This window comes from Carassius carassius, chromosome 5 (assembly GCF_963082965.1).
Source record: "Carassius carassius chromosome 5, fCarCar2.1, whole genome shotgun sequence".
In the NCBI taxonomy this organism is placed as follows: Eukaryota; Metazoa; Chordata; class Actinopteri; order Cypriniformes; family Cyprinidae; genus Carassius; species Carassius carassius.
Genome location: NC_081759.1, coordinates 25596969 through 25623745, shown reverse-complemented (window position 1 = coordinate 25623745; position 26777 = coordinate 25596969). Strand labels below are relative to the sequence as shown.

The following is a 26777-nucleotide window of genomic DNA, read 5'->3' as shown; positions in this document are numbered from 1 at the left end:
TTTCGGCCGCCTGTATCCGGGATCTTGTCCTTTCAGTCATGACCCAAAGCTCATGACCATAGGTGAGAGTAGGAACGTAGATTGACCGGTAAATCGAGAGCTTCGCCTTGCGGCTCAGCTCTTTCTTCACCACGACAGACCGGTACATCGACCGCATTACTGCAGAAGCTGCACCGATCCGTCTGTCAATCTCCCGTTCCATCCTTCCCTCACTCGTGAACAAGACCCCAAGATACTTAAACTCCTCCACTTGAGGCAGGAACTCTCCACCAACCTTAAGTGGGCAAGCCACCCTTTTCCGACTGAGGACCATGGCCTCGGATTTGGAGGTGCTGATTCTCATCCCAGCCGCTTCACACTCGGCTGCAAACCGTCCCAGTGCATGCTGAAGGTCCTGGCTTGATGAGGCCAACACGACAACATCATCCGCAAAGAGCAGAGACGAAATCGTGTTGTCACCAAACCTGACCCCCTCCGGCCCCTGGCTGCGCCTAGAAATTCTGTCCATAAAAATCATGAACAGAACCGGCGACAAAGGGCAGCCCTGCCGTAGTCCAACACGCACCGGGAACAAGTCTGACTTACTGCTGGCAATACGAACCAAGCTCCTGCTCCGGTCGTACAGAGACCGGATAGCCCTTAGCAAAGGGCCCCGGACCCCATACTCCCGGAGCACCCTCCACAGGCCGCCGCAAGGAACACAATCGAATGCCTTCTCCAAATCCACAAAGCACATGTGGACTGGTTGGGCAAACTCCCATGAACCCTCCAGCACCCTGTAGAGGGTATAGAGCTGGTCCAGTGTTCCACGGCCTGGACGAAATCCACACTGTTCCTCCTGAATCCGAGGTTCTACTATCGGCCGGATTCTCCTCTCCAGTACCCTGGCATAGACTTTCCCAGGGAGGCTGAGAAGTGTGATCCCCCTGTAGTTGGAACACACCCTTCGGTCCCCCTTCTTAAAAAGAGGGACCACCACCCCGGTCTGCCATCCCAGAGGCACCGTCCCCGACTGCCACGCGATGCTGCAGAGGCGTGTCAGCCAAGACAGCCCCACAACATCCAGAGACTTGAGGTACTCAGGGCGGATCTCATCCACCCCCGGTGCCTTGCCACCGAGGAGTTTCTTGACTACCTCGGTAACTTCAACTTGGGTGATGGACGAGTCCACATCTGAGTCCTCAGCCTCTGCTTCCTCAATGGAAGACGTGACAGCGGGATTGAGGAGATCCTCGAAGTATTCCTTCCACCGTCCAACGACATCCCCAGTTGAGGTCAACAGCTCCCCACCTCTACTGTAAACAGTAGGGTGTTAAGGTGAATAACCTGATATGTTTCTACCATGCTGTTCACCTGTCATTCAGCCTCAGCAATAACAGTGAGTGACATAATTATTCAGAAAAACTCAAAGGATGTTACAAGAAGGAATATCAGGTCACTTCTCAGAAAGGGTCTCTAAGCTTATTGAACAGTAAACAGCATCACCTAATGATGCTCGTTCATTATGGAAAAGTCTACTGTTTTGTAAACAGAAAGAAATTCTCGCTTTGTCAGTGCTATGGAATAGAATCCTTCACTGAATAATAATAATAATAATAATTAGTTTGGGCACATTTTAAGATTTTCTGATCTATTTGTTATTAGTCTGATTGTTTTGGTATTCATTTTACAAATCTTTATTACAAATGTAAACATTATGGTTTCTGGCTTTATTATACATTTATTTTAATCTTTATGATGTCTTTTTTTAATCTGTATAAATACTATTGTAGAGAAAGTTCCCAATTTTAATTTGATTTTCACTTTTTTATTATAAATATGGGCCACATTTTAACATTGATATATTGACGAGCAAATATTTTTTCCAAGAGCGTTTATTTAAGTTTAAGTTTTGCTTAAGAATGGATCAGTCTCATATCACATGTAGGATTATCTTCTCTGAAATGTGCTGAAATGTTCTAGAATAACAAACCCCGCTGAATGTGCCCCAGGTGTGTCTGTAATAAGATGGAGCTGCATGCGTGTCACTGATGCAGGCCATATGTGAAGCGCTCTGACGGGACCAGCAGAGGTGAACCGACTGCACAGCAGACTACGTTTAAAATGCTTTATGCTCACCAGTGAGTATGTCCCCTGTGGGTCTGTACAATGTCAGTGCGTGTTTAGCAAAACATAAAGATAACAAAGAGACAATTACTCGTAACTATCCATGATGTACTCTCTTAAAAAATAAAGGTTCTTTACTGTCATCAATGGTTCTATGAAGAACCTCGAACATCCATGTAACCTGCAAAATGTGGAAAAGGTTCTTATTGTCGAAAAAGGTTCAAATGAACTTTAAAGTGGTTCTTTTAGGAACTGTTCGCTGAAAGGTTCTTTTGGGAACCAAAAATGGTTATTTTATGGCATCACTGCAAAAACACCCTATGGAAACTTTATTTTTAAGAGTGTATGCTGAAAAGCAGGTAGTGTTCAAAAAAAAAAAAAGTGATTTATTGCACAATGATTGGCTTATAATAGAACACTACCTCTCCTTTGCTAAACGATTGGAGACATTGTGACAGGTCAGCAGACTGAATTGGGAAGTTTTGCAAGCCATTGAAATACTTTTTGTGTATTACATTAAGTTAAGCCATCAATATCCAAAAAACAAACATATCACTAAAATTAGAGTGAAATTGATTAATTAATTTGTTTATCATCGTTTTCATATTTTGATAACAATATTTATGTTTTAAATATTTACATTCCTTTTATTTATTTTGATCTGACACTGTAAATATTTAGCCTGCTGTAGCCTAATGCGTTCCTTGAGAGGAAGTCACTGATTATATGGAAATAAATTAATTTACGGCAATGTACCTTATGTGTGCTGTTCATAGCATTTACTTAATCACAATATCGTGAACCCAAATTAGCTCATTGCTAAATTTAACCATCTAGCCATGTTTAGAACACAGAAATGGCTGTGTAGCAAACAGAGTAGTTTGCACACACATGGCTTGCACAATTTAAGCCTTTGAGCGGCAAGCGAACACGCGCCGTGGACCTTCCACGGGCTCCTGCGCGCGCTGTAGGCAGAATCGCTGGCGCTCCACTTTATGAATGGATGGGAGTGGCGCTGTAGTGTCAGTGTCAGCGTCGTCACGCTGCTAATAGGCGCTGGCGTTCGTCAGTGGACTTGACAGGACAGCAAGTGGACAGCATACGACAGCGGCCAGAGCGAGACGGAGTCCGGCTTTGGGGGCAAAAGGCAACTGGACGCGATTCGGTGAGCACGCAATGTGACAGACAGACAGACAGGGGCAGTTCACATGTTACAGGGTGGGAGGATGGGTTAGGGGAGACAAAGGAATCGCAGGCATGTAGTTTTTTGACCGCCCGTAGACAACTTGGACACGTTTGTGAGGACTGAATATTAAAAAGTTACATTCCCTGTTATCACGCTGAGGGACTCACATGATTCACAGCGACTTTTTGATTCGCGCGATTCATTTGACCCCCAGACCAGTTGAAAGACCTACTTTGTTTAGTCATTTTGGGGTTTGTGGTTACGTCGCTATCTGGATTTACGAGCTGCATTCCTTCAGAGTTGTGGCAAAGTAGAGAGATAATCGTACCCGTCTCTTTTCAAAGGCGTGACAAACTCTCAAAGGGCGAGACAGAAAGCTCGCATCAGCACCACGCCAGCACACTTCGTCTTTGTCTGTTTGGAAGAGACTCGTCGATCTCAGAACTGTTGGTCAGTATCTAGGCTACTGTCCCTCCCATGAATTTTGGGCTGTCCCAGCTCGATGACTAACTCCCTTTTGTTTTATCTTTATGGAAGAAGGACACATAACTGGATGCTTTTGTAAGAAGGCAGAGCACTTTACTGAAGCGCGTAACCCGAAAGATTCACGAGGCGAAATCTCAAGGTAGGTATTTTTAACAAAACCTTTAAGTTTGATATAATATTTAATGTTTTGTTGTCTGTACTGAGTGATTTGCAGAGTTTTTCTCAGTTTTTAAAACGCAATCCCTTGTTTTCGAGATGTCAATATGAAGTTGACATTACTAAATCTCACTTTAGTTCGCTGTGAAACATTGCTACTAAAATAGTAGGCTACAAAAATTCAGTTTAATTGTTGCCTTTAAATTTAGGCTAAATCAAAGTGGTGCAAAAGTGACACCCTGTGACTGCAAGTGATAGCCTACTGTTCATTGCACTTTTTCAACCCCTCTCAGCGGTTCTTCACTGAAAAAAAAAACTAAATGAAATTCCTAAAACACAAAAGATATTGAATAAAAATGAAGATAATAAGTAGAATTAAAATATCCCAAACATAACGATGAAGGTTTATGCATAGATAACATTCACTAGGTGCATTCTTGTCAAAAATATTGCAGGCGCACATGATGCCCACGAAGTAGGCAGCTCAGTAGGTTTTGAGATACAACCAGTGTTTGTTTTGTAAACACACACACACCAAATCTGTGTGTGTGTCACTGGTGTAAATTACATGGGTTCAGGATTCCACTTCCTAGAATGTTTAACCAGGGATCCCTAAGATACTCAAGGAGTTCAGTGGGTAATGACATTATGACAGCCCAGCTATATCTAATGTTTTCTTTCCAACCATCTGTTAAATGTTATACTGTAGTAAAATATTTTATTGAAATTTATTACAAAATAACATTTAGTTAGGCTATAACATTGAGTCCATGGGTTAGATAAGAGTCTTGCTAAAAGTTCTTGCCACCACTAAGATTCACCACCACTTCAGCAACACGTGATGCATGTTTACAGTTACAGTAATCTCAGTCCTTCCCTTCATAATTGATGTGCATAGCACATTGTAATGAAGTCATAATGGCTCCACATTTCTCCACATAAATTTTGAAAAATTTGCTCAGCTGAGTAAACACTGACTGTCTAGTCATAATCCACACCGCACCCTCACTGCTCTATTGTATTAATAATGAATCAGAGTAGCAAGAATAAATGCACGGTAATTGCTAATATTCATAATTATTGTGAGAAACACCTACCAACTATATTTGTAGTTCAATAATAATAACAGTTACAAAAGAAAATTCTTTGTTATTCCACTTTGATTTGTGGATTAATCAGTGACTTTTTTTGCTATGATGCATATCTGTGAGTTAATGGAACTTGCTGTGTCAAATGTTTAAACTCAGATTTGTATCTATAAGTTTAAGGCTGATTGTGTTATTTGGACAATGCAAACCTGACAAACAATGAGAACCGTAAATACATTATTACTGGCAGTTAAAGACAGTTTAGGAACACAATTGCATGTTTTTACATCCATTTGTTATCTGTCATGGAAGTTAAACCGCTGTTTTTTTTTGGGTGAGGCAGACTGGAATATGTTACCGCCCTGTCTTTCTTTTCTCTCTTTCTCTATCATTCTTTCTCTCTCTACTTCATCTCAAAGAGATTGTTGTTGGTGACTTGAGCTTTCCAGCATGCTTGCACTCCAAACATTCCAGACCTCTTGAGCACCAAGGAGCTGGCCAGCTCCACACAGCTGGGAGCTATATAAGACCTGGGGCAGTGTATTGAACAACATCTTTAACTTGGTCTTGGGCTCCCTATGGCCTTATACAAGTTGGGGGAGGGGGGCGTTCCACATTCCACTTTCTCTACAAGGGCAAAGCGCCATCCAGATTCCAGTAGGAATACATAGAGAGGTCGAAATTCCAGTGTGCAGACAGAGGGACGTGTCACAACACATGACAGGATGAGTGAAGCATGCACACAGAACACGTGGGAAGAATTCTGTATGCTAAATACACGCATGACATCACATGTAGGCAAGTGCTGTTCATTCTTGGCACCTCTCAGCAGCTGACCTCTGCATACACACATATACAAACATGGGGGAAAAACAAACATGCATCTTTTCCTCAAAGCACATGATGTCCGTCTGTGCTGGAGCAATGCAGTTTAGAGAGACAGTCATTGCACAGTGTTCTGTCTCCCTCTGTGTTTTTGGCTGCTCTCGCAGTTGTTTTTGAAAGAGGAGCATCTGTGTGCAAAGAAACATGAGGCCAGGACAACAGAATGATAGCGAGGGAAAAGAGTGGGAGAGGGAATGGAAGGAGAAAGAAGAGAGTAGTTCCTTGGGAAGACTCACATGGGGTTGTGGAGAAAAATATTTCAGCTGAAGAAGGCACTGCTGCATACAAAAGAAAAAGAGAGAGTTTGAAAAGCAGAGTGAGAATGAGCTACAGCAAAATAGCTACTTGTATGTCATATAACAGTGATAATGAGACAATATGGAAGGTAGGAAAAGGATGAATTTTAGAAAAAACAAACTGTAAACTAGTTCTATTGTGACAATTCTTGGAAGATTTTAGCATGATAATGGATATGACAGTGTTACTGTATTTGGTCTTGGATCAAGTATGCTGCTGCTGCTGCTGCTGCTGTTGGTTATGTCGGCTACACATTGCTGTAGTTGTAGATTATTGTTGCTGCTGCTGCTTGGAACTACACTGCTGTGAGCATTTAAGACATACTGCTGCTGCACAAACAGCATATAAAATAACCCGTAGCGGATACAGGAGCTGGGGCTTGCTTGATCAGGTTGTGCCAAGTATTTAACACTGTGAAAATCATCACTTTGCATGACCCATCATCCTGAGCCATCTAGAGTTTCATTACAGAACTTGGCATTGATGCAGCGAGTAAGAAAACTTTTTGAATAGTCTCACATAGCAAGAAATTCTGCTCCGTATTGTACCTTATTCTGGAGAAGAACTACCAACTTAGTTAGAAAGAGACAGTGACCAACCTCAGTTTTTGTTTCTATGTGTGGGGTGTTGTCTATTTATGTATTTGACAGATACTTTTATACAAAGCAACCTACATTGCAATAATATATTTAATTAATTGATGCATCCCCTGGAATCAAACCCATGCACCATGCTCTACTGTTTGATCGACAAGAGCACTGAAACATTGTCAAAATAAAGAATTTAAACAGTGGTGCTGCAGATTGTAGAGAAAATACTCTGAAAATAGCAGTTTAGAATGTTTTATTTAGTTTTATTTAGAATTTAAATAAACAATTATTTTTGTACTTCCATCCAGTACTGATTCTTTCACAGACAAATATCAGAAAAACAAGTATAATATCCAATTCTGGTCATGCATCAGGTTTACTTATTATTAAGTGCCTCAAGTAAAACTTAAATGATAAAAATCAGGGAAAGCGCCAGCCATTTGGAACAGGTGATTTTAGACAGTGCTTGTGAGTTATTTGAATCAGACTCTCAGTGAATAGAATGTGTGCAGCATGCAGCCTAAAGCCAAGACTAGTTATTGAGAAACTTTGCTAAAAGTCATATCCCACTTCTCACCACTTTTCTATCTTTTTTTTTTACTTGTGGGTTCACTCTTTTCACACTTGTCCCTGTCTGAGCAAATAGAGTGATACAGAAGCCTACATGGATGTATTGCTAATAATAGTGTTCCTGTAGCTCAGTTGGTAGAGCACTGCGTTATCAAGCGCAAAGTTGGAGGTTTGCTTCCCTGGGAACACATGATATGTAAAAATTGATAGCCTGAATGCACTGTAAGTCGCTTAAGCATCTGCTAAATGCATAAATTTAATTTTAATTTTTAATTTAATAAGAGATTCACACTTGCCAATTAATAAATGAAGAAGACAATAAATTAATAATTCTATTAATAGCTTATAATGGTAAAACTGTATTTTTAAAATTGTACCTCATTGCTTTAGTTGTAAAAGCTTTAGTTGTATGAACATGCTTCATGCACACAGACACAGGCAGTACATGAGTGACAGTGATGAGAGATGCCGGGACATTCAAGTGTTATGTTGAAATTGTCCAGTGATAAAGTACACTGCCCCCCACCTTTCCTCACCCTGTCACCTCCCTGTCCTAGTCCAGGTTCCCTCTCCTATTATCCGTCAGTCTGTCCATGTGTGTTTGCTTCAAGATCAATGGAGACTGCAGATAGGGTTGCACATTGCAAAACTATTGAAACACTTTTGGGGAGCATGAACTCAGTCACCTAAGACTGCTTGCAACTCAGGAGTCATTAACTCCTAAAGTTAGATGAAGTTTTTCACCTGATGGTATATTGTTTTTAAAAAAATTATCCCATATAATCCAAAAAAAAAATTAAAAGAACAACTTTTGGTTATTATCTCATTATTAAAACTATAAGGTCTGTTGTCTGTGTGATAGGTTTTTTTTCAAGTAAAATTTAGTTGTATGCAAATGTTACATATTTCCTCAGGTTGCGGTTAATGTACTACAGGTTTGTTAGATCTGAAAAAACAGTTGACAGATGTTAATTATGTATCATGCTTTTTCCATATCACTGTGGACGTTTGAGAGAAGAGTAGTTTAAAACTACCGATTAAAATAAAAGTAACATAAAGTATATCTGTAGTGACAGATCCTAGCATAGGGAGTATTTGGTTGATTATAGTGCATAATATATTATCTCTGAAAAAATCATTGTAGCAGTTTTCGGAGTGGAGAGAGGATCAGCAAAGGACCTCAAGATGGAAATCAAACTCGGGTTGCCACAAGCACAGTTGCATTATATGACAGCGCACTAACCACAAGGCTATAGGCACTGACATTAATGCACTTATATTTAAATGCCTATTGCGTGTGATAATTGTGTATGTGTGTGCTTGCATATTAAGGAACAAACAGGCAGTTTTAAATAGATTAAACATTTCCTTTCAAATTAAGAGGCCTCCGTAGTATCTGTATGGCACCAGTCTGGTTCAGTCATTACAGCATATTTATCAAGTCATGTAACAGTTGCTTTTGGACCATGACTCTATGGCTTCAGCAAATTATGTTTCCTTGTCTAAAGTTCACATATCTCCCATAAATTCCTGAATCCCAAAAGTTACAGCAGTGCAAAAAATGTGTCTCACTTAAAAATCTTTTCATAAGACTTGCTTAAGTAGGTGTGGGATTCATTAAATGACAATTAAAAAGGCCCTTTCAGCATGCCTATGATACGGCTTGTGTATATTTTACGGTATTCTCTGTATCTGCATGTATGTTTGTGTGTGTGAGAGAAAGAAGTAACCAGAGTAAAACATAGTTATCATGACATCTCCATCTTGTTTGACAGTCTTTATTTTACAGCGGAAATACCTCATTTACTAATGAGGTCACTATGCAGTTTCTTATTTACAGATTGCAGAAAGACACACATGGACACAGTAGTATATAGAACTATAATGACTTGCAAATCTTTTGCATTTTGTACAGTAGACAGTAGAAGCAAATGCAACCTGACCTGTTGACCTGGCAAAGCCTGAAAACCACATTCCAAAATAGCACACCCAACATTATTTGTGATCCCATAAAAAGCATATACAGTAGTGAGTAATCAGGAAAACCCTGTAGCACTGGGAGTGGCTGGTGTGGCATTTTGTGCAGAACACCCACAACTCGAAACTGGCTGCTGCTGCTGTAATTCCTCCCATAATGAAGCACAAAAGACAAGAAGACTCCCTTGTACAGTGGCACACAATGCAGCTCAATGTATTGTCAGCCAAGACATAACAGATTGCTTTCAGATGAGCTTTTCTGTATACTAGACGTGCAAATGTATGATGTCATTGCATGATATAACAACAGCAAACCTAGTGGCATAAAAACAAAACAGTACAAAAATGTAATTCATTGAGAAAGTGTCCTCTGTCATTTTATTACATTAGTACATTTCTAAAGCCAAACCTTAAAGCTGCATTCCGTACGTTTTGCCTCTTCACCATCTCTCTTTCAAAACCTGCAATTAGGGTTGGGTTGCGATGGCTAATAGACATGATTTCGTGATGGTACACGGCATCAGCTAAAGACTGTCTACATTGGACGTGAAAAAGCAGAGTTAAATCATTTGAACTCTGTGTCAGCACAACATAAATAGAACGCAACAGCAGTTTACTGTCAGGCATTTGTGGTGTCAGACACGGTGTTAGGAATCGATAGTTGATTCACGCTTTGTGCACACCTCACCCATTACAAATTACGCTCCCTTCGAACTGGTTGTCTTTAAAATACAAATCTTGTGTAATCCCTGGAATAGGGAAACTGGAATATAGTTTAATTTCATTCACATGTGTTTCATAAACACATAATCCTTTCTGGATTACAATCCGCAATCAAAATGGTACATTTAATTATCCTAGCTGCTGTGAGAAAAGACTATTAATGATCCGCCACCTGTAGGATCCTCACATGCGTTAGCCTACTAGCTGGGCCAACATCTATATGTTTACAGACGTGGCATAATGACGCAGCGGCATGCTAAAATATCCCTTCGACATACCAAAACATACCAGTACCACTTAAATTAGAAAACATTATTATAAGATAATCGTTGTGAATCGGGTTAAAGTAAGGCAATAGTTTTGAACACTGGCTGGTTATGTACTTGCTCAAATATTGATTTTGGATCATTTTGAACCAGAGAATGTTACGGACTGCATGTTTAATATTTAATAAAATTTAAGTACAGTTAAATGTAAATTTTTTACTTTTACATTTGTACACAAGTACATTTATGGTTATATATACAGTACGTTGAGTATTATTTACAAGAATCTATTTATGTAGTACACATATTTTAATGCAGGTACAAATTCTCTGTCCTTTATTGATGCCTGGCAAGTACACTTTTTTACCCCAATTTGTCTTGTAGAAGAGTGGGTTTTATTATTGAGTACCACTTTACCACAGTCCCTCCCAATCCCAATGTGATCAGTACATAAGCATATGTCGATGACTGTGATACTGCTTGTTTTAGCGCTAACAATTGATCATAGGGTTTTATTTTCACAGTAAACATCTTATTATAAAATAATAAAATCTAGATGAAAACTGTTTTGGATGAAAACTGTATGCAGTTTTGCTATGTTGTGATTACATGTGATTCGTTACTGTTGGCCAATAACAATCTAATGTGACAGGCACAGAAATAACACCAATATAGATTTTTCCAGTACTTTATAGAGATGCTGTTTTAAGTGTTCAGCTGGGTGCCAGACAGTCAATTTGTTGTGTGTGCATGTGTTTGTGTCCATATTCTATGAGTTTTTGTATTTGATTATATTCTGTGTCCATAGCAGTTCCTCTTTTGGTAACTATTTTTCTATTCCTGGCCCTAATTTTATTTATTTACTCTTCTCAGTTTTAAACAGTGGTAATACATTCCAAGGCCGTTACATTTACCAATTATTTAAAAAGCATCCTCTTTTGTTTTTTCTGAAAACCCGGAACAGACAGAGAGGGAAATGAGTGACAGAGAAAAATGTGAGACTATGAAACAAAATCACAGCAGCAGAATGTCCTTTAAAACTAAGAGGTTTGTTTTTAGGTTCAGCTCCCAGCAGAATAATAGCAGTGCTGTGTAACTTCCTCATTCCTTAGGCAGAGGACAACCAGGTTATAATTTGGCGTATGTTGTTTCAGAGATGTTTGTTTTGGCATGATAAATATTTAATAAACTTGTTGATCAAATCTGCATATCCTTCTGTACCCTGTGACATTTTTTGAATGCCACATTATACTGGTTTTCCATTTGCTTAATACAAAATAGATGCTTTCCAGTAGGTGTGCCCCATAATTACTTTTTGTGTGTTCATATTTTATGCACACCAACATACACACTTATACACCAAGCATGTGCCAAACAATACCTGTTTTCATTTTTATTGTTGTTTTAGATTCTTAACTGCACCCCGCTGACAAGATTTGCATAATATTCCAAGATCGTTGATAGTTTGGGATTGAACTGATTCAGTCCAGTATAGCCCATGCTATGAGAGTTAAAGGGATATAAAAAAAAATTTTGACATTTAATTACTCCCATTCATGTCGTCTCAAACCTTTAAGACCTTCGTTTATCTCTGGAACACAAATTAAGATATTTTTGATGAAATCCAAGAGCTTTATGTCCCTGCATAGACAGCAACGCAACTGACATGCTGAAGGCCCAGAAAGGTATTAAGGAGATTGTTAAAAGTCCACGTTACATCAGTGGTTCAACCGTAATTTTATGAAGCTAGGAGAATACTTTTTGTGCACAAATAAAACAACAATACCAGCTTTTCCCCCGACATTCACAAATGTACCATGAGGCAATGCATGTGCATCTGCTTTTAAACAAACCACAGTACGGCGTGGTACTCTCGTGAATGGAGGCAGACAGTTGTTTTGTTTTCTTTGTGCACAAAAATTATTCTCTTAGCCACGCAAAATTACAGATGAACCACTGATGTCACATGGACTATTTTAATGATGTCCTTATTACCTTTCTGGACCTTGAACATGTCAGTTGGCTTGCTTTCTATGCAGGATCAGCTCTCGGATCACATTAAAAATATCTTAATTTGTGTTCCGAAGATGAATGGATATTTCATATCATAGCAACCACAATGTCTCATTCGAAAAAAAAAAAAACCATTTTCAGCAGAGCACCTGCCGTTTTCATCTGGCTAAAAATGCTTTGGTGGACACATGGCCTTAAAGGGTTATAGTTCACTCAAAAATGTTAATTCTGTAATTAATTACTCACCTTTGTGTGAGATTGGTAAAATAGTCCATGTGACATCAGTGGTTCAACAGTAATTTTACGAAAATTCAGAGTCTACAAGAATACTCTTTGTGCACAAAGAAACAATGATGACATAATTTATCAGCAATTCTTCTCCCCGAGTTACCGTCTTCTGTCATTTGGAGAGATCCTTAACAACTCTCCAAAATTACAAGTTATTCTTGTAGCATCGTAACATTACGGTTGAACTCCTGATGTTACATGGACAATTGTAATGATGTCCTTGCTATATACGTTTCTTTGTGTTGAATGTGGTAATATCATTGCTGTCTATGGGAGGGTCAGAGAGCTCTCAGATTCCATCAAAAACATCTTAATTTGTTTACCGAAGATGAACAAAGGTCCTACATGTTTGGAACAACATGAGGGGGAGTAATTAATGACAGAATTTTCATTTTTGGGTGAACAAACCCTTTAATCTAGTCCCAATATAGATATGCTGATTAAGCTGTGAGGCTGTTCGGGGTTGAGTTGTGTAGGACACATTACATGACTTCTACTTTTCTTTATTCTGGTTTTATTTCAATCATGGTATGAATTTAACATATTAAGGATTGAGATGAAAATTTTGATATTCCACTATCTCCATTAATTTGAAGTAATCAATTAAATATTCTTGGCAAAAACAGCCTGAAGTGTATCTACACGCAGGTGTGATGGTCAGCGATGTTTCATCCTGAGGTCTGACTGGTTAAGAGCATTTCAGCATTACAAGGAACAAAAGATCAGACAATGAATTTAATTCCACATTTTACAATAGTGATTGATGGGCAAAACAAATAAATCATTTAGTGAATTATTTGCAAAACATACATCCTAATGTCTTTCCCTTAACTCAATCCCCTTAACCCTGTGGATAAAAAAAAATGGTTTGTCTGTGTATGACTCCAGCTCCAAATTAATGTAATTTCAGAGAGGTAGTAATTTTATTTTAGACTAATGACATAGTTCTTTGAAATTAAACTTGGTGTAATCAACTGGTAATGATGTCACTGACATGTTTTGGGGTTTAAGAAAAAAAGGAAGGATCTACATCTCCTGAAAAGGTGGTGTCATTTTTCATAACTCATAACTGTCATTATAGTCTCAAATTTCAACCTAAATGTGCAAAATTATATTACTCAATTAATTCAAGCTGAAGTGTGGTTCTCTTGAAGGAAGCTTAAGCTGTACTTCGCTTGGCCCTGGTGTAGCCCTGTGATTAAACAGCCGAGTAAAGGCTTAATGAGATTAGCCTCTTCATTTGAGCGGGTTCTGCTCAAAGATTTTCACATTTAACACATGAGTCACATCTTGCTAAGAGAGGCAGCATGTCTGTCTCCTATTCTACTAAAAGATTAGATGTTATGGTAATAGTAAAGATACGAACCACGAGGATGTGGTTATCAAAATCCCATCTGACTCATAATGTCTTACATGTTATGGTATAAGCACGTAAGACCTGCAGTAGCTCAGAGTGACTGTAAAGGCATTTATCGTCTAAAGTTAGATGTGAAAGATTAGTCAATAATTCAATTTGGGGCACAATAATTTGGGGCAGTCGTGGCCTAATGGTTAGAGCAGGGGTATCCAAACTCGGTCCTGGAGAGCCAGTGTCCAAGCTGTAGCTCCAACTTGCATCAACACACCTGCCTGGAAGTTTCTAGCATGCCTTGATTAGCTGGTTCAGGTGTGTTTAATTAGGTTTTGAGCTAAACTCAGCAGGACAGTGGCCCTTTAGGACTGACTTTGGACACCCCTGGGTTAGAGAGTCGACTTGTAACCCGAAAGTTGTAGGTTCGAGTCTCAGGTTCAGGAGGGATTGTAGGTCGGGGAGAGTGAATATCCAGTGCTCTCTCCACCTTCAGTACCTGAGGTGAGATCTTAGAGCAAGGCACTGAACTGAACTGTGCGTGTGTGTGTTTCACTACTCACTACTGTGTGTGTGCACTTGGTTAAAAGCAGAGCACAAATTCCAAGTATGGTACACCATACTTGGCCACACATCACGTTCTTTCCTTTCCTTTAGAAATAGTCCACTTAAAAACAAATTATAACCAATTGCAGATTTACAGCAGTCTGTGAGTGGCTTGAAGGTCTTATTAATAACCCCACTCTAATGAACGCTGGCTTGAGTGAAGTCTAGAGCAAGGTTAAGCTCACTCCATATTCATCAAAGCTGCTTTATGCCAGCAAAGAATGCAGGAAAGCCACCTCAAAGCTATCTTACTCTCTCGTCTGTCTTTTCTTCAAGCCTGTTGTTTGCGGTAGGAGTGTAGTTGCCATCAAACAAACAACAGCATCACTGCATTCTCTGACTAGAGTGCTGGGTGGAGAAGCTGTGATTGGGAGGTGGTTTTGCCATTGGGTATATCATATAGGGCTGGGTATCAATACAGATTTCACGATTCAGTTGTGATTCATTTATAGTACATTTGAGAAATGCTTACATATAAAATAAATTCTCTGTGTGATAGTGCTGCACATTATACAATATTTAAATTTTTTTTTCATAGTGCTGATTTGTCTTTTAAACTTTTCATTAAGAACCGACAAGCTGTTTGTCTTTTGATTCACAAAAAAATAATTGGCTCATTAGTTAATTAATTTAACCACACTGTATGTTTATGATACACTAAAAAAAATCACTTAGTGAGAGTCATGTGTCAATAAATCAGGACATATTGGTTTTTCTGTATGTTTGTAATTCATTGAAAATAAGATTTGTCCTGAATTCGGGGCACACTGGTCATGTTTAATGTTTTTGGTTCACCCAAAAGCACCAGCTCATAAGAGCCATTAATTTCAGGAATCAGACAACATGTTGTATGTTATTGATTTACTAAAAAGAACTGGCTCATAAGAGTCATTTGTTTGCCATTTAACCTTTTTGCACGTGGACTTGATAGCTGTTTGTAATGAATAAAAACTCCGTAATCTTCGGGAAGAAGGAGGCGGGAACCGGCGGACAATCAACTGATATTTAATAATGACAAAATAAATACAAAACAGCGCGTCAGCCCCTCACAGACGACTGACGCGCACAAATAAAAATCAAAACACAAACTAAAATCCAGGCCTGTTCCTCTCTCCTCCGTCACTGTCGTCGCTCCAGTTTTATATCCCTCCATCTCCTCTGTGGGACTCGAGACCGGCGAGTGTCGCAGGTGTCGCTAATCTCCAATCACTCCACCGGCCTCGCTCCTGTTCCCACGTCCCTCGGCCCCGCCCCACTCGTCACACTGTTTTGTGCAGTTATTTTGCTATACACAGTTATTTTAATGCATCACACTTATGTATATGACAACATATTTAAGGAGGTGTCAATATATTTTAGGATAGTGGAAAACTGCAAGGTTTCTGAAATAAACACAATAGACATGAAATCATTAACTGATTCACTCATCACAGTACTTAGAGATTATGATATAGATGCTTTGCAGATCAAACACTAATTAAGAATATATAAGAATGCACTTTTTACATACTTTGGAAGAAAGTTGACACCTAGTGTGCTATAAATCAGAACAGTAAGTAGGTCACATGTTGTACACTGACAGCTGGCATGAACACAGTGTTGACATGCTTGGAGAGCTTGAAATTGTGCGCTGATAAGACAGTGTGGCTTGTCCCAGTGTTGTGGAGATAAAGTCTGTCTCACATTCTCCCCTCTGTGCCCACCTCCATCATACCCCTTTAATCTCCAATAAATATACTCCTAAACTTTCTGTTCATAAAACCAGGCTGAATTCACTTCGAATTTACTTAAGTCATCTATATCTACACTTTTGGGTTTTGGTTCTGTATAAATTATAATCTAATTTGAATTTCTCTTCATGGAAGATGATCAAGTTCATAATAATTACACTGGGGAAAAGTCATTTTGGTCACACTTTATTAACAAACCAGTAACCACGACTTTGCATCAGTTAACTCCAAATTTGCTGCTTATTAATACATAAAAAGGTAGTTGTTATGTTTAGGTATTGTGTAGTGTTAGGGATGTAGAATATGGTCATGCAGAGTATGTGCTTTGTAAGTACACTTTACAAACAGCCAATATCTTATTAATAGGCTTGCTAATAAGCAACAAGTTTGTAATGAAAATTGGTCCCTATATACTAAAGTGTTACCATACTTCTCTGCCAAGACATTATCCAATAATTTTAAGGACATTTCCTTTAACCCAAAATACACAGCGCAGTGAAGAGCAAAATGCAAAATACAGCTAAAACACCTTTAAAAAATTCCTTCATAATGCAGTACATTGTGCCATATTTTTATGAATTTTACAGTGTATGGCAAAACTTTAATCAATGGCCATATATCTAAGCCAGGGGTCGGCAACCTACGGCACACGTGCCAACAGCGGCACGCAGAGGGATAATCACTTGCACGCGAGCAATAGAGAAAACTGTATACTGACGTTAATTTTGAGGTAATAACTTCTCATAGTCACACAGCCTGTTAAGAGCCATAAATACTATTAAATTGTGAGAATTAACGGTCTAACAGCACTCGTCAATGTCAAAAAGAATGATATGGCCAATCAAATCAAAGCAGGTGGGATTTACTGTTCACAGAAGCAGAGCGCAAAGCTTCAGTTTAACGTTAAAGAGAGCGAGGTAAGATGAAGCTGCAAATCATTTAATATCAGTTAACTTTAAATAATAATTTTAAATGACCGACGGCTATATCCAGTGATGTTGGTACAGTGGTTAATCAGAAAAATAAAGAATGGCACGTCATGCCATAAAGGTTGCCGACCCCTTATCTAAGCATTCTTTCTTTGTCCCCTTTCATTCTACACTCATTCCACTTTTCTCTCATTTTATCTGTGTTGTTTTTATAAATCTTATCTTTGTTTAGATGTTCTGCGCACAACCTCACAAGCTTCTCACATGGGCAACACCATGCCACTGTTTATGGACTGATACCAGGAATCCTCCCCCTGTTCTCAGAATGTCAGACTCATCTTTTTCTCCACATTATGCGCTTAAGGACTTGTTTGGAGACGTTGTGTCCATGGCGATGATCTTATCACTTTTTGAACACCAGCTATTAGTACCCATGACAGGAGTGAGTGTACAGCATACATTTCCCTGTTCCCACTTGTGATGACAATGTGTCCACTGGTATCGCTGTACTGATTTACTGCCATTCTATGACTTCTTGTTTATTCCTTTTTGCAGATCAACTTCATTGCATTTATGCTCCTTAAAAAGATTCCCCATTGTTAAACAGGTCTGACCTAGGCCACGTTCACACAGCAGCAGAATACGGTTGTCAGACTGTTTTTTAGTCCTTAATATGGTTACTTTCACGCACAGTTCGTTCAGACCAGTGTTGCCAACTTAGCCACTTTGTCACTATTTTTAGCAAGTTTTCAGACCCTTCTAGCGACACATTTTAAAAAAGTGACTAGCGACAAATCTAGCAACTTTTTCTGATGTTATTGGAGACTTTTGGCGACTCTGATGTGAAAGCACATATCATTCTTACTCTTCTCAACGAGCAACAGATGCTGCTGCTGGCCCCACCCCCGTCTCAAAGCACTCACTGTGGCCTAGTCCTCATGCAGCAGTCGCTCAGAGTGTTGTAAATACTATAATATATACAGTATAATACACTTTAGTATGGTTCAAAAACACTATAGTATTTACAAGACGTGAAGTGACATACAGCCAAGTGTGGTGACCCATACTGAGAATTTGTGCTCTGCATTTAACCCATCCAAAGTGCACACACACAGCAGTGAACACACACACCGTGAACACACATCCAGAGCAGTGGGCAGCCATTTACAGTTGGGTGTTTGGTGCCTTGCTCAAGGGCACGTTTTTTTTAATGACTAGCGATAAATCTTCAGGGTTTGCCCAAACCTTATTTAGTTTCTGAGACTCAGGTGATTATAAAGCAGGATTTTTCTGCAGATTAACATCTTGAAAGGGAGAGCTGGGTAGTCTTAAAAGGCCGCATTTCAGACACTATTTCATAACCCATTGCCTGACAACAGAAATGGTAAAATATATTAATGAAAACAGTTTTATTGAGAATTTGGCTGCGTTAAAATACAGTATGAGCACAGAGAGACAAACAAATGTAAAAGGCAATACGACGCAATGACATTATGAATATGTTTATTGGTGCATAACGTCATCTAGCAACATTTAGTGACTTTTTAAGCTGGCTTTAACTACTTTCCATTGAAAGAAATTGGCAACACTGTTGTGTGAACAGAACAGGACTGGACAACTAGTTGTCTGTCATGTCATACAGTGCAATAGAGCTGCTCTGCCACACAAACGTGCGTCTACTGTGTATTACGTGTTTTCATGTGTGTTTTCGGTAACTTACAGTGACAGAGAAATGAGCTGTGTGTCATCTGAATGTTTCAGATCCCGTCAGTTCTATATTCTGTGCGTGATTCAAATGCTCCGCTGTTGTAGGTTAAAGAAGATTTGACAAAAGAACTCGCTGCTCAATTGGACTTTTGTTGTGTCAGAAAGTGATACGACTTTCAGTTTTATGCACGTCGCCATCTTTGATTTTACTTTGGTCACTGTCGCTATGGTTATTAGTAAGAAAAACAGGCTTGACTCACGATGCACATTCATACAGACAGCATTCCAAATAGAACTGTAAGCTGCTGTGTGAACAGGACATTTCGAGACTCACATTTGTAAAGGAAATGTGATTGTCTGTCCCAAAAACTGAAAGCGTGAACGTAGAACTACTTTGCTTGGTCTGAAGCTGAATATGTATATGCAATATGCAAAAGAAAGCGTTACACATCTTGTTATGATAGCTGGACATACAGTGGGACCATGTAAACACAGTTTGTAAGGCCCAGCCACCTTAAATACAGTGGATCCATGTTAACATGTTTATGCCAAGTGAGAGTATGTTCGAGTTTGTTTAAAAGAGAATGGAAAAGGTAAAAAAAAAAAAAACATATTTTAATGTGCAGGTCTAAATGTGTGTGTGCTCATGACCTGCGCTCACATCCACAAACCACAATAACAAACATAGCTCAGCTCAGCAGGAGACACCTCATAATGTTTCCCAGGCTCACCCTTCATCCACCCAGTCTAATTTATGTTTCTGCTCTCCATTTCCTTTGCTTTGCACTGTCATAATGTCAGTATAAGAAGCCTGACTGTAAATTACAGGCTTAGACACTTTCACTAACCTCACCTCATAATACATCTTTCCATTTAAACCCTTTCATAGACAAATCCCACAATGCCCACATGTTCATAGCTGCAAGTTGCACATCTCTCTCGGTTCTTCGTCTCTCACTCTCATTCCAGGGGCTCCAGAGGGGCCATAGTGGCATCACTTTCTCTGGGCCCGCTGCTGCACTGGCACTGGCACGCCTGCTAGAGTCCAGCTGGGGCTGAGATGGATGGCAGAAAAAGGGCTACACTGACTGAAGTGTGGGAACAGGGTCTGTGTGTGCTTACTAAAATCCGTGACTGACATCACTAAAAGACTTTGTGAAATGATATCCGCAGTCTTGGTGTTTGAAAAGAGTGAATATAATTGCTTCAGTGAATATAATCCAAATTTGAATACTATAAAAACGGGGACAGCTATGCAGTTGGGTGATCTTTTCTCTCTTTCGCTGCCCTTTCTAAAGGTCTTTGTTGTGTTTTATACCAGTAGAAATCACTAGAGGTCAGTGTTTATTACTTGCTCTGTCAGTTTTATAAATTCACAGGGACAAGTGAGTTCCACTATATGACATAAAATTATGAAGGTTTATTATTCAAGTCTCCCCAAACAATAATTGTTGTCCTTGTACTTATGCTGAAATAATAATAATAATAAAACATAAGCTACGTTTGTTTTTATTATGTGTTACTTTTTGATTGACATTAACTGCTTAACATGATGTTAAACATAACATGGGTAAATATATCTGAAGAGTAGGCTAATCAAATATCAAACAATCCCATATAATTTGCCAATACAGTGTTTTAGATCCTCAATTGTTGAAAGGCATTACATGTCTTAAATGGCATTAAAAAGTCTTAATACTGTTTGTCAAGCATGGACGCTGCAGGCAAAAAAAAAAAAGTACAAAAAAACAATTTCAGTGTTAGCTCAGTGTTTTTCTCCAGTATAAGAAATGTTACACATCATATGTTGCACTTATATTTTTTATAGAAAATGTAACACTTTATTTTATAAATAATTTTAATAGGCTATTATAATGTTAATTTATTTAAATACATTTAAGACCACCTAAAGGACACACACACACACACACACACACACACAAACTAGTAGCTATGCTTGGTGTCTATCTAGATTCGTGTTGAAAAAGAGAGGCTTTCCGTTTGATGAAAGCACTGCGCATCATTCTTATTTTACATTTATTTCGCAACTGTCACTCTTATGTGGAAAATTTTATCGTGAATTTAGCATCTTGGTTTTACAATTTTATCATGTAACGATATAGAAGAGTGTACAACGTAACACTGCAGTGCACCGGTCTGTGACCAATGGATTATATATAGTGCGCAAATGTGAATACCTATGTGACTGAAACCTTAAATTACGCGTGGTTTCGTAATAAATAACGTAAGCATCTGTTGAATATCTGTTGAATATCCGCACCATTGATTCAGTACATGACACTAGTTTTTCAAACGCAACTACAATGTGTTCTGCTGTAGAAAACGTTTTATAACCACTCCGCCTGTCAGCGCGTGTTTGAGTCTAAACAAATGACTGGTAGATTGTGGGTTAACGGGCCCAGCAGCCCGAGCTTTCCAGAAGGGGCGGGGCCATCGGCTGCGATGGATTTGATTGGCTGCCAGTCACAGTTACACGGATTAGGGGTGAGTTCAGTTTACGTGACGCACGAGGAGGGGCGTGTCATGGGCGAAATCAGCTGTAGAAACAATAACACACCAACGAACGCCCCAAAATGAGAGCTTACCTATAAATGTCAGTACTTTCAGGAAAAAGAGGTATCGCTGAGAGCGAGGGATAGATGTAGCACACCTAACGGTTGAGGTTCTTCAATGCATTCTGCAAACTTGTTTCAGTGTTTTCCTCTTTTAGCTCTGCAGGGAAGGCGAGTGTGAAGATGCTGCCTTTGTGTCAGCCGTGACACGCCAGCGAGTTGAACACAAAACAGTAACCAGTTTTGCAGATACGTCTCAGTCATTTAACGGTTTTATTTGGTCTCCTGCACCCGGTTTAACGGGAGCCAGGAAGGAACCACGCGAGGACTGGCATGTGGGTCAATTCTGAAAGCGTCGGAAGGTAGGGTGGAGAAATTGCACATTTGTTCACGACGTGCTGCATTTAGCTATCTGCAGATTCTCAATTACTGTTGCATTCTTACACTCAAACTGCATCAAAAACGACTTGTAAAAACACACAGTCACACACTAACCACCGCCCATTCTAAACGCTTGATGTTGGAAACGTATGGCAAGCCGTTTTAACATTTACTAATAATTCAGATACTACTCACTATTCATATTCTAGTACGAATTAGTGTCTTTTCACTTAGTCACCACTCGTGCATTTCAATTTTAGCCTTTTCTGCTGGTTTCCCACCAGTGACAAGTAGGCTAATGTTACTTTTTTGCTAGTAATTCATTTCATGGTGTGAATAATCTGTATCAACTATTCAAAAAATTTTTTTTGAAATGTACTTTCAGTTAATATTTTTTAAAGTTTTTAATACTCTTATCAACATGAGCATGGACATATATGGATGCTATATGCAAATGTATGTTTATTGTTAGTGAGACCATAGGCAACATAGAGCATGAAGACTAGACATGCTTCATCGGTCATAGATGTTTTTCAAAGAACTTGTTAATGTCTATTAGACACTTGAAAAATGAACATAGAAATACCAGGTTCCCGTTACTTCTCTTTATTTATTCTGTGCAATCTGTACAATTTACTTAGACAAGCCTGTTTACATTTTTGCATGACAGGGCAGCTTACTTTTTCTGAACATGCTGTACAGTTATTATTTATTATTACATTTGTTTGCATCTCTGTGTCCACATACTGTATTTTTATGCTGCTAATTTCTCAATAAGACTGTTTTCATTAATATATTTTACTGTTTCTGTTGTCAGACAACAGAATGATTATGAAATAGTGACTGAAACGCGACCCATTAAGACTACACAACCATAACCAGCTCTCCCTTCCAAGATGTTCACCTGCACTAAAATCCTGATTTATAATCACCTCGTACTAATGTGGCAGTACGGGTGAGTCTCAGAAACTAAATAAGGTTTGTGCAAACCCTAAAGAGTTATCGGTAGTCATTAAAAAAAAAAATGTCACTGAAGGGGTCTGAAAAATCTAGGGAAAAACTTGCTACGTTGACAACACTATGCATCTCCATTTCTCCAACTACAGGTTAGGCCACGGGTCAAAAAGAAAATGCGCGCTGTGTTAATCTTGCGTTAATAAAATTAGTGTCATTAAAATGAATTTGCGTTACCACGTTATTTATAGGGCTGGGTATCGATTCAGATGTTCCAGATCGATTCGATTTCGATTCACAAGCTCTCAAATCGATTTCGATTCGAACGCACCAATAAATACAAGTCTTTCTTAAAAAATTAAATTAAGATAAATTCTAAATTAAGATGGGTATTTGGCAATAACGAAATGAATTAAGATAAAGGCTCTGCCGGATTTGCTTCGCCATAGCAGCTGACATAATAAAATAATAATGCCAACATTAGCTTGTATAGCCTACTCTGTCTACATTATGCATTTAAGACTCAAATAATATTTAGTTATTATTTGAAAAACATTTACTCACCAAGATTAGGTAAGGCCTACCTGTTTTTGTGGAGGAAAATGATTGAATCCACTGTAGATGGCTTCAGTGCGCTCCTGCACTCACTGATGGTGTGTCATTATTCACTCATTATTCTCATTATAAACAAGGTCAAAACTTTTCCAAACCTCAGACTTTGCTTTAGTTGCTGGTGCTACAAAAAACGTAATCGTCAGAGGAAAGCCTCCGTTTCAACTACTCGGCATACATTTTCGCATCTTTCTCGCGCTAATTGAAACACATTACATGACCGCTCATTTACCACACAAGCCCAAGCCCGAGCCCGGCCCGATTGGTTCGATTGGCAATGGGCTTCTTCACACTGCCTGAACATGTGCAATTGTGCTTTTGAAGAGTACTGACCATGAGCACCTGTCCGCGCGGTCGTCTGCTCAGAGCCTCGGTACACACTCTCCGATGGCGATGTTTACGTCATGCCTGCCTAGCGGTCCATAGCGGACTCGCGGACGCAAGATGCAGTCTGGACGCGAACGGGAGCATGACCTGATGCGCGACATTGCAGAAAATGTGCGTTCACAAATGTAGCCTATGTTGATCCAAATATGGAAAGCACTTTCGAATTTAATAATATGAGGTTCTCTCCAGAGACGTTTTGCCACATTTCTTCAATTAAAGATGATTGCTGCGTAGTATATGGTGTTTCCATTTGCTTTAACTTCTTCAAGTGAGTTGCAAAAGTTGTGTGTGTGTGTGTGTGTGTTCAGCAAATGGTGGGCAGCATTTGAATTCGTGACGGGCCGCGGGTTCAGAACCACTGCTTTAAACTGAAGGAATGAATGACAGGTTCGTTGGTAACATCGCACAAGGCACATAAGAGGGTGACATCTAGTGGAGAAGATTTGTAATTAGATTAACGCTATTCTTATGTTCAATGTCTGCGGGAATAAATATGGGGAAAAATCGATTCATGACCTTTGAGAATCGATTTTGAATCGACCACATTTTAAAAAACGATTAATCGAAAAATCCCAGCCCTAGTTATTAACGTGTTTTTTTGACAGAATATAATTTGACTTAAAGTTGCTTAATCAGAAACAAAACAGCATAATGTATGAATAGTTTATAGTAACTATATAATAACAGAGTCTTTTTTTTCATTTAAAAACTTGAGATGAAGTGGGATGGGTAAAGACCAAAAAAGTTTTGCCATAGATTTTCTCTGCATTGATGTTCTCTCTGTCCGCAGTATTTGGAATGAGCAGCACCGCATTTAGTGGATTCAACTGGATAGGCTAACAAAAGTATCAAAATGCAATGACACGTACATTGTCAACACATCTCATGTGCCACTGATAAGGCTGCCTGACGCACACCTAAAATTCAAATGCAACGTTTTTGCATTCGGATGTGGATTTTTATTTTGAATTTGACAAATAGTCTACATTTGAATTATTATTTGATAGCCCTACATTCTAGTGCCCAGTAAATTCATGTTACTTTGTCTTCAGTTAGTACTATTCAGTCTAAACCAGTGGTTCCCAACCTCGATTCTGGAGGCCCCTAACACTGCACATTTTGCATCTTTCTCTTGTCTGACACACCCAGTTCAGGTCATGGAGTCTCTGCTAATAAGCTGATGATCTGAATCAGGTGTGTTTAATTAAGGAGACATGAAAAACCTGCAGTGTTGGGGGGCTCCAGGAATGTGTTTGGGAACCACTAGTCTAAACTACTGGAACACATACTTTTATCTAATGAGTATTTACTAGTAAAGCGGAAATAGGTAACACAGTAAGTGATATCTGAACCACAAACTCTTATTCATCTAATTTTCCAATGTGGACGCAAGCTTTTTTCCTATAAATGTGTGACCCTTTACCCACTACAGAATATCAATGGAGTAAAACCAAATTAGTAAAAGTATTGGTGCTACAAACCAGTGTGTTTATGATTACAATAATATATAAAATAGAATGATTACAAATAACAGCTGCATAACAGACTGTTATGTTCCACTAATGTAACTGTAAGCGATTGCACATACCATGTTAAAAATGGCAGCACCCGCTCTTAAATTTAGAATAAGGTGGATATGATAAATTTACAAATTTTTGCAATTTGTTTCCACTAACAGTGTTATAGTTATTTGTCTCTGTTGGCATAGTAACATAGAATACTTGTTGCTGTTGGGATGATTATTAGTATGTAATGAATAGATTCTAATAAAACTGAAAAACAGTGCAGTCAATATTGGATTAATTACTAATAACATAACAATAGATGCAGGTCTTAAGGAATACATGATAAAATGGCTTGCCATAGGAAGCATTTCTTTCTATCACTTAGCGGTTGCTAAAATTCGCCACCTCTTTGCTTTGTCCAGTTCATTGCTATGCTTCCTCTCAGTCTTCATAGGAAGGTTTTTTTTTTTCTCTGTGTGTATGATATCATTTCCCACTGCACAATCTGATTCGGCGGCGAGCATGGTCTTGGCTCACCTTTTCTTTCATCTTTTTCTCTCTGTATTATTATGAACTGACATTTAATTCCCTGGCAGTCCATTTCATCTTAAAGCGAGAAATCCTCTTACTGTGAGAATTCACTACTGGTTTATGTTTCTCAATGAAGCTCATTCTGAATGGATGCTGAATTAGGGCTTCCTAAAAGTATGAATGGGGGGTTGTCAATGGCTGCCCCCTACACGTTTAACACAATGCCTTTACACCTGATCTAATCGCAGGAAATATCTTGAGCATTTGAATTCTCCAAAATTCCACCATGTTGCATGTTTTTATTGTTTGTGTCTTTGTAGGCATTAGCCAAACTCTCCCGCTAATGCTATTGTTGGAGCTTACTGACTCTTTGTCCATTATAATCCAGGTATAAAGTGAAGTGTTTTAGTCTTTTGCTGATTCAGCAATCATTATTTTATGATGTGACTGTTATATTGTTCAGACATTACTTGTCAGCAATCAACTGCTGCTACACACTCATTACGTACTGCAGTGAACATCCTGCTCTGTCATGCTGTTCAGTACTTGATAAGACAATTGTAGTGTGCTTTCTCTTTTGCTGTGACTCACATTCTATATTACAACTTGTAACCAGCTTTTTTCATATGCTTAACTTATCTGACAATATTTGATCAGAGTGACATGTGTTGATAAACATAATACAAACACAAATGCTAAACAATCATCCATAGCAAAAGTGATCTCCGATAAGCCACTTCAGCGGGTCCATTGAGAGCTGAAGCCTTTGCTTTTTCCATGGCTGATTTTAATGAGTCTCTCATTGCTGAGTTTGCTCTCAAGGGTAAAGGTATGGTTAAATTTATAGTGCACATGGCAGCTAAGGTCCATAGGACTAGGGTTG

General features: G+C 38.9%; 1 protein-coding gene across 5 annotated transcripts in view; it reads left to right on the top strand.

Moving 5' to 3' along the window:
- The first annotated feature begins 3037 nt into the window (after positions 1–3037).
- The window catches only part of rhobtb4 (Rho related BTB domain containing 4), a 51305-nt gene continuing 27565 nt past the window's right edge, over positions 3038–26777 (top strand). Inside the window, exons 1-3 of one of the 5 annotated variants that reach the window (XM_059550244.1) lie at positions 3038–3271; positions 3637–3742; positions 3833–3917. Coding sequence is in view for 2 of the 5 variants with exons in the window: in XM_059550239.1 (XP_059406222.1) it covers positions 3823–3917 (95 nt within the window). In the remaining 3 variants the exon portion in view is untranslated. The other 4 variants (XM_059550243.1, XM_059550242.1, XM_059550239.1 and 1 more) reach the window with 4 other exon arrangements.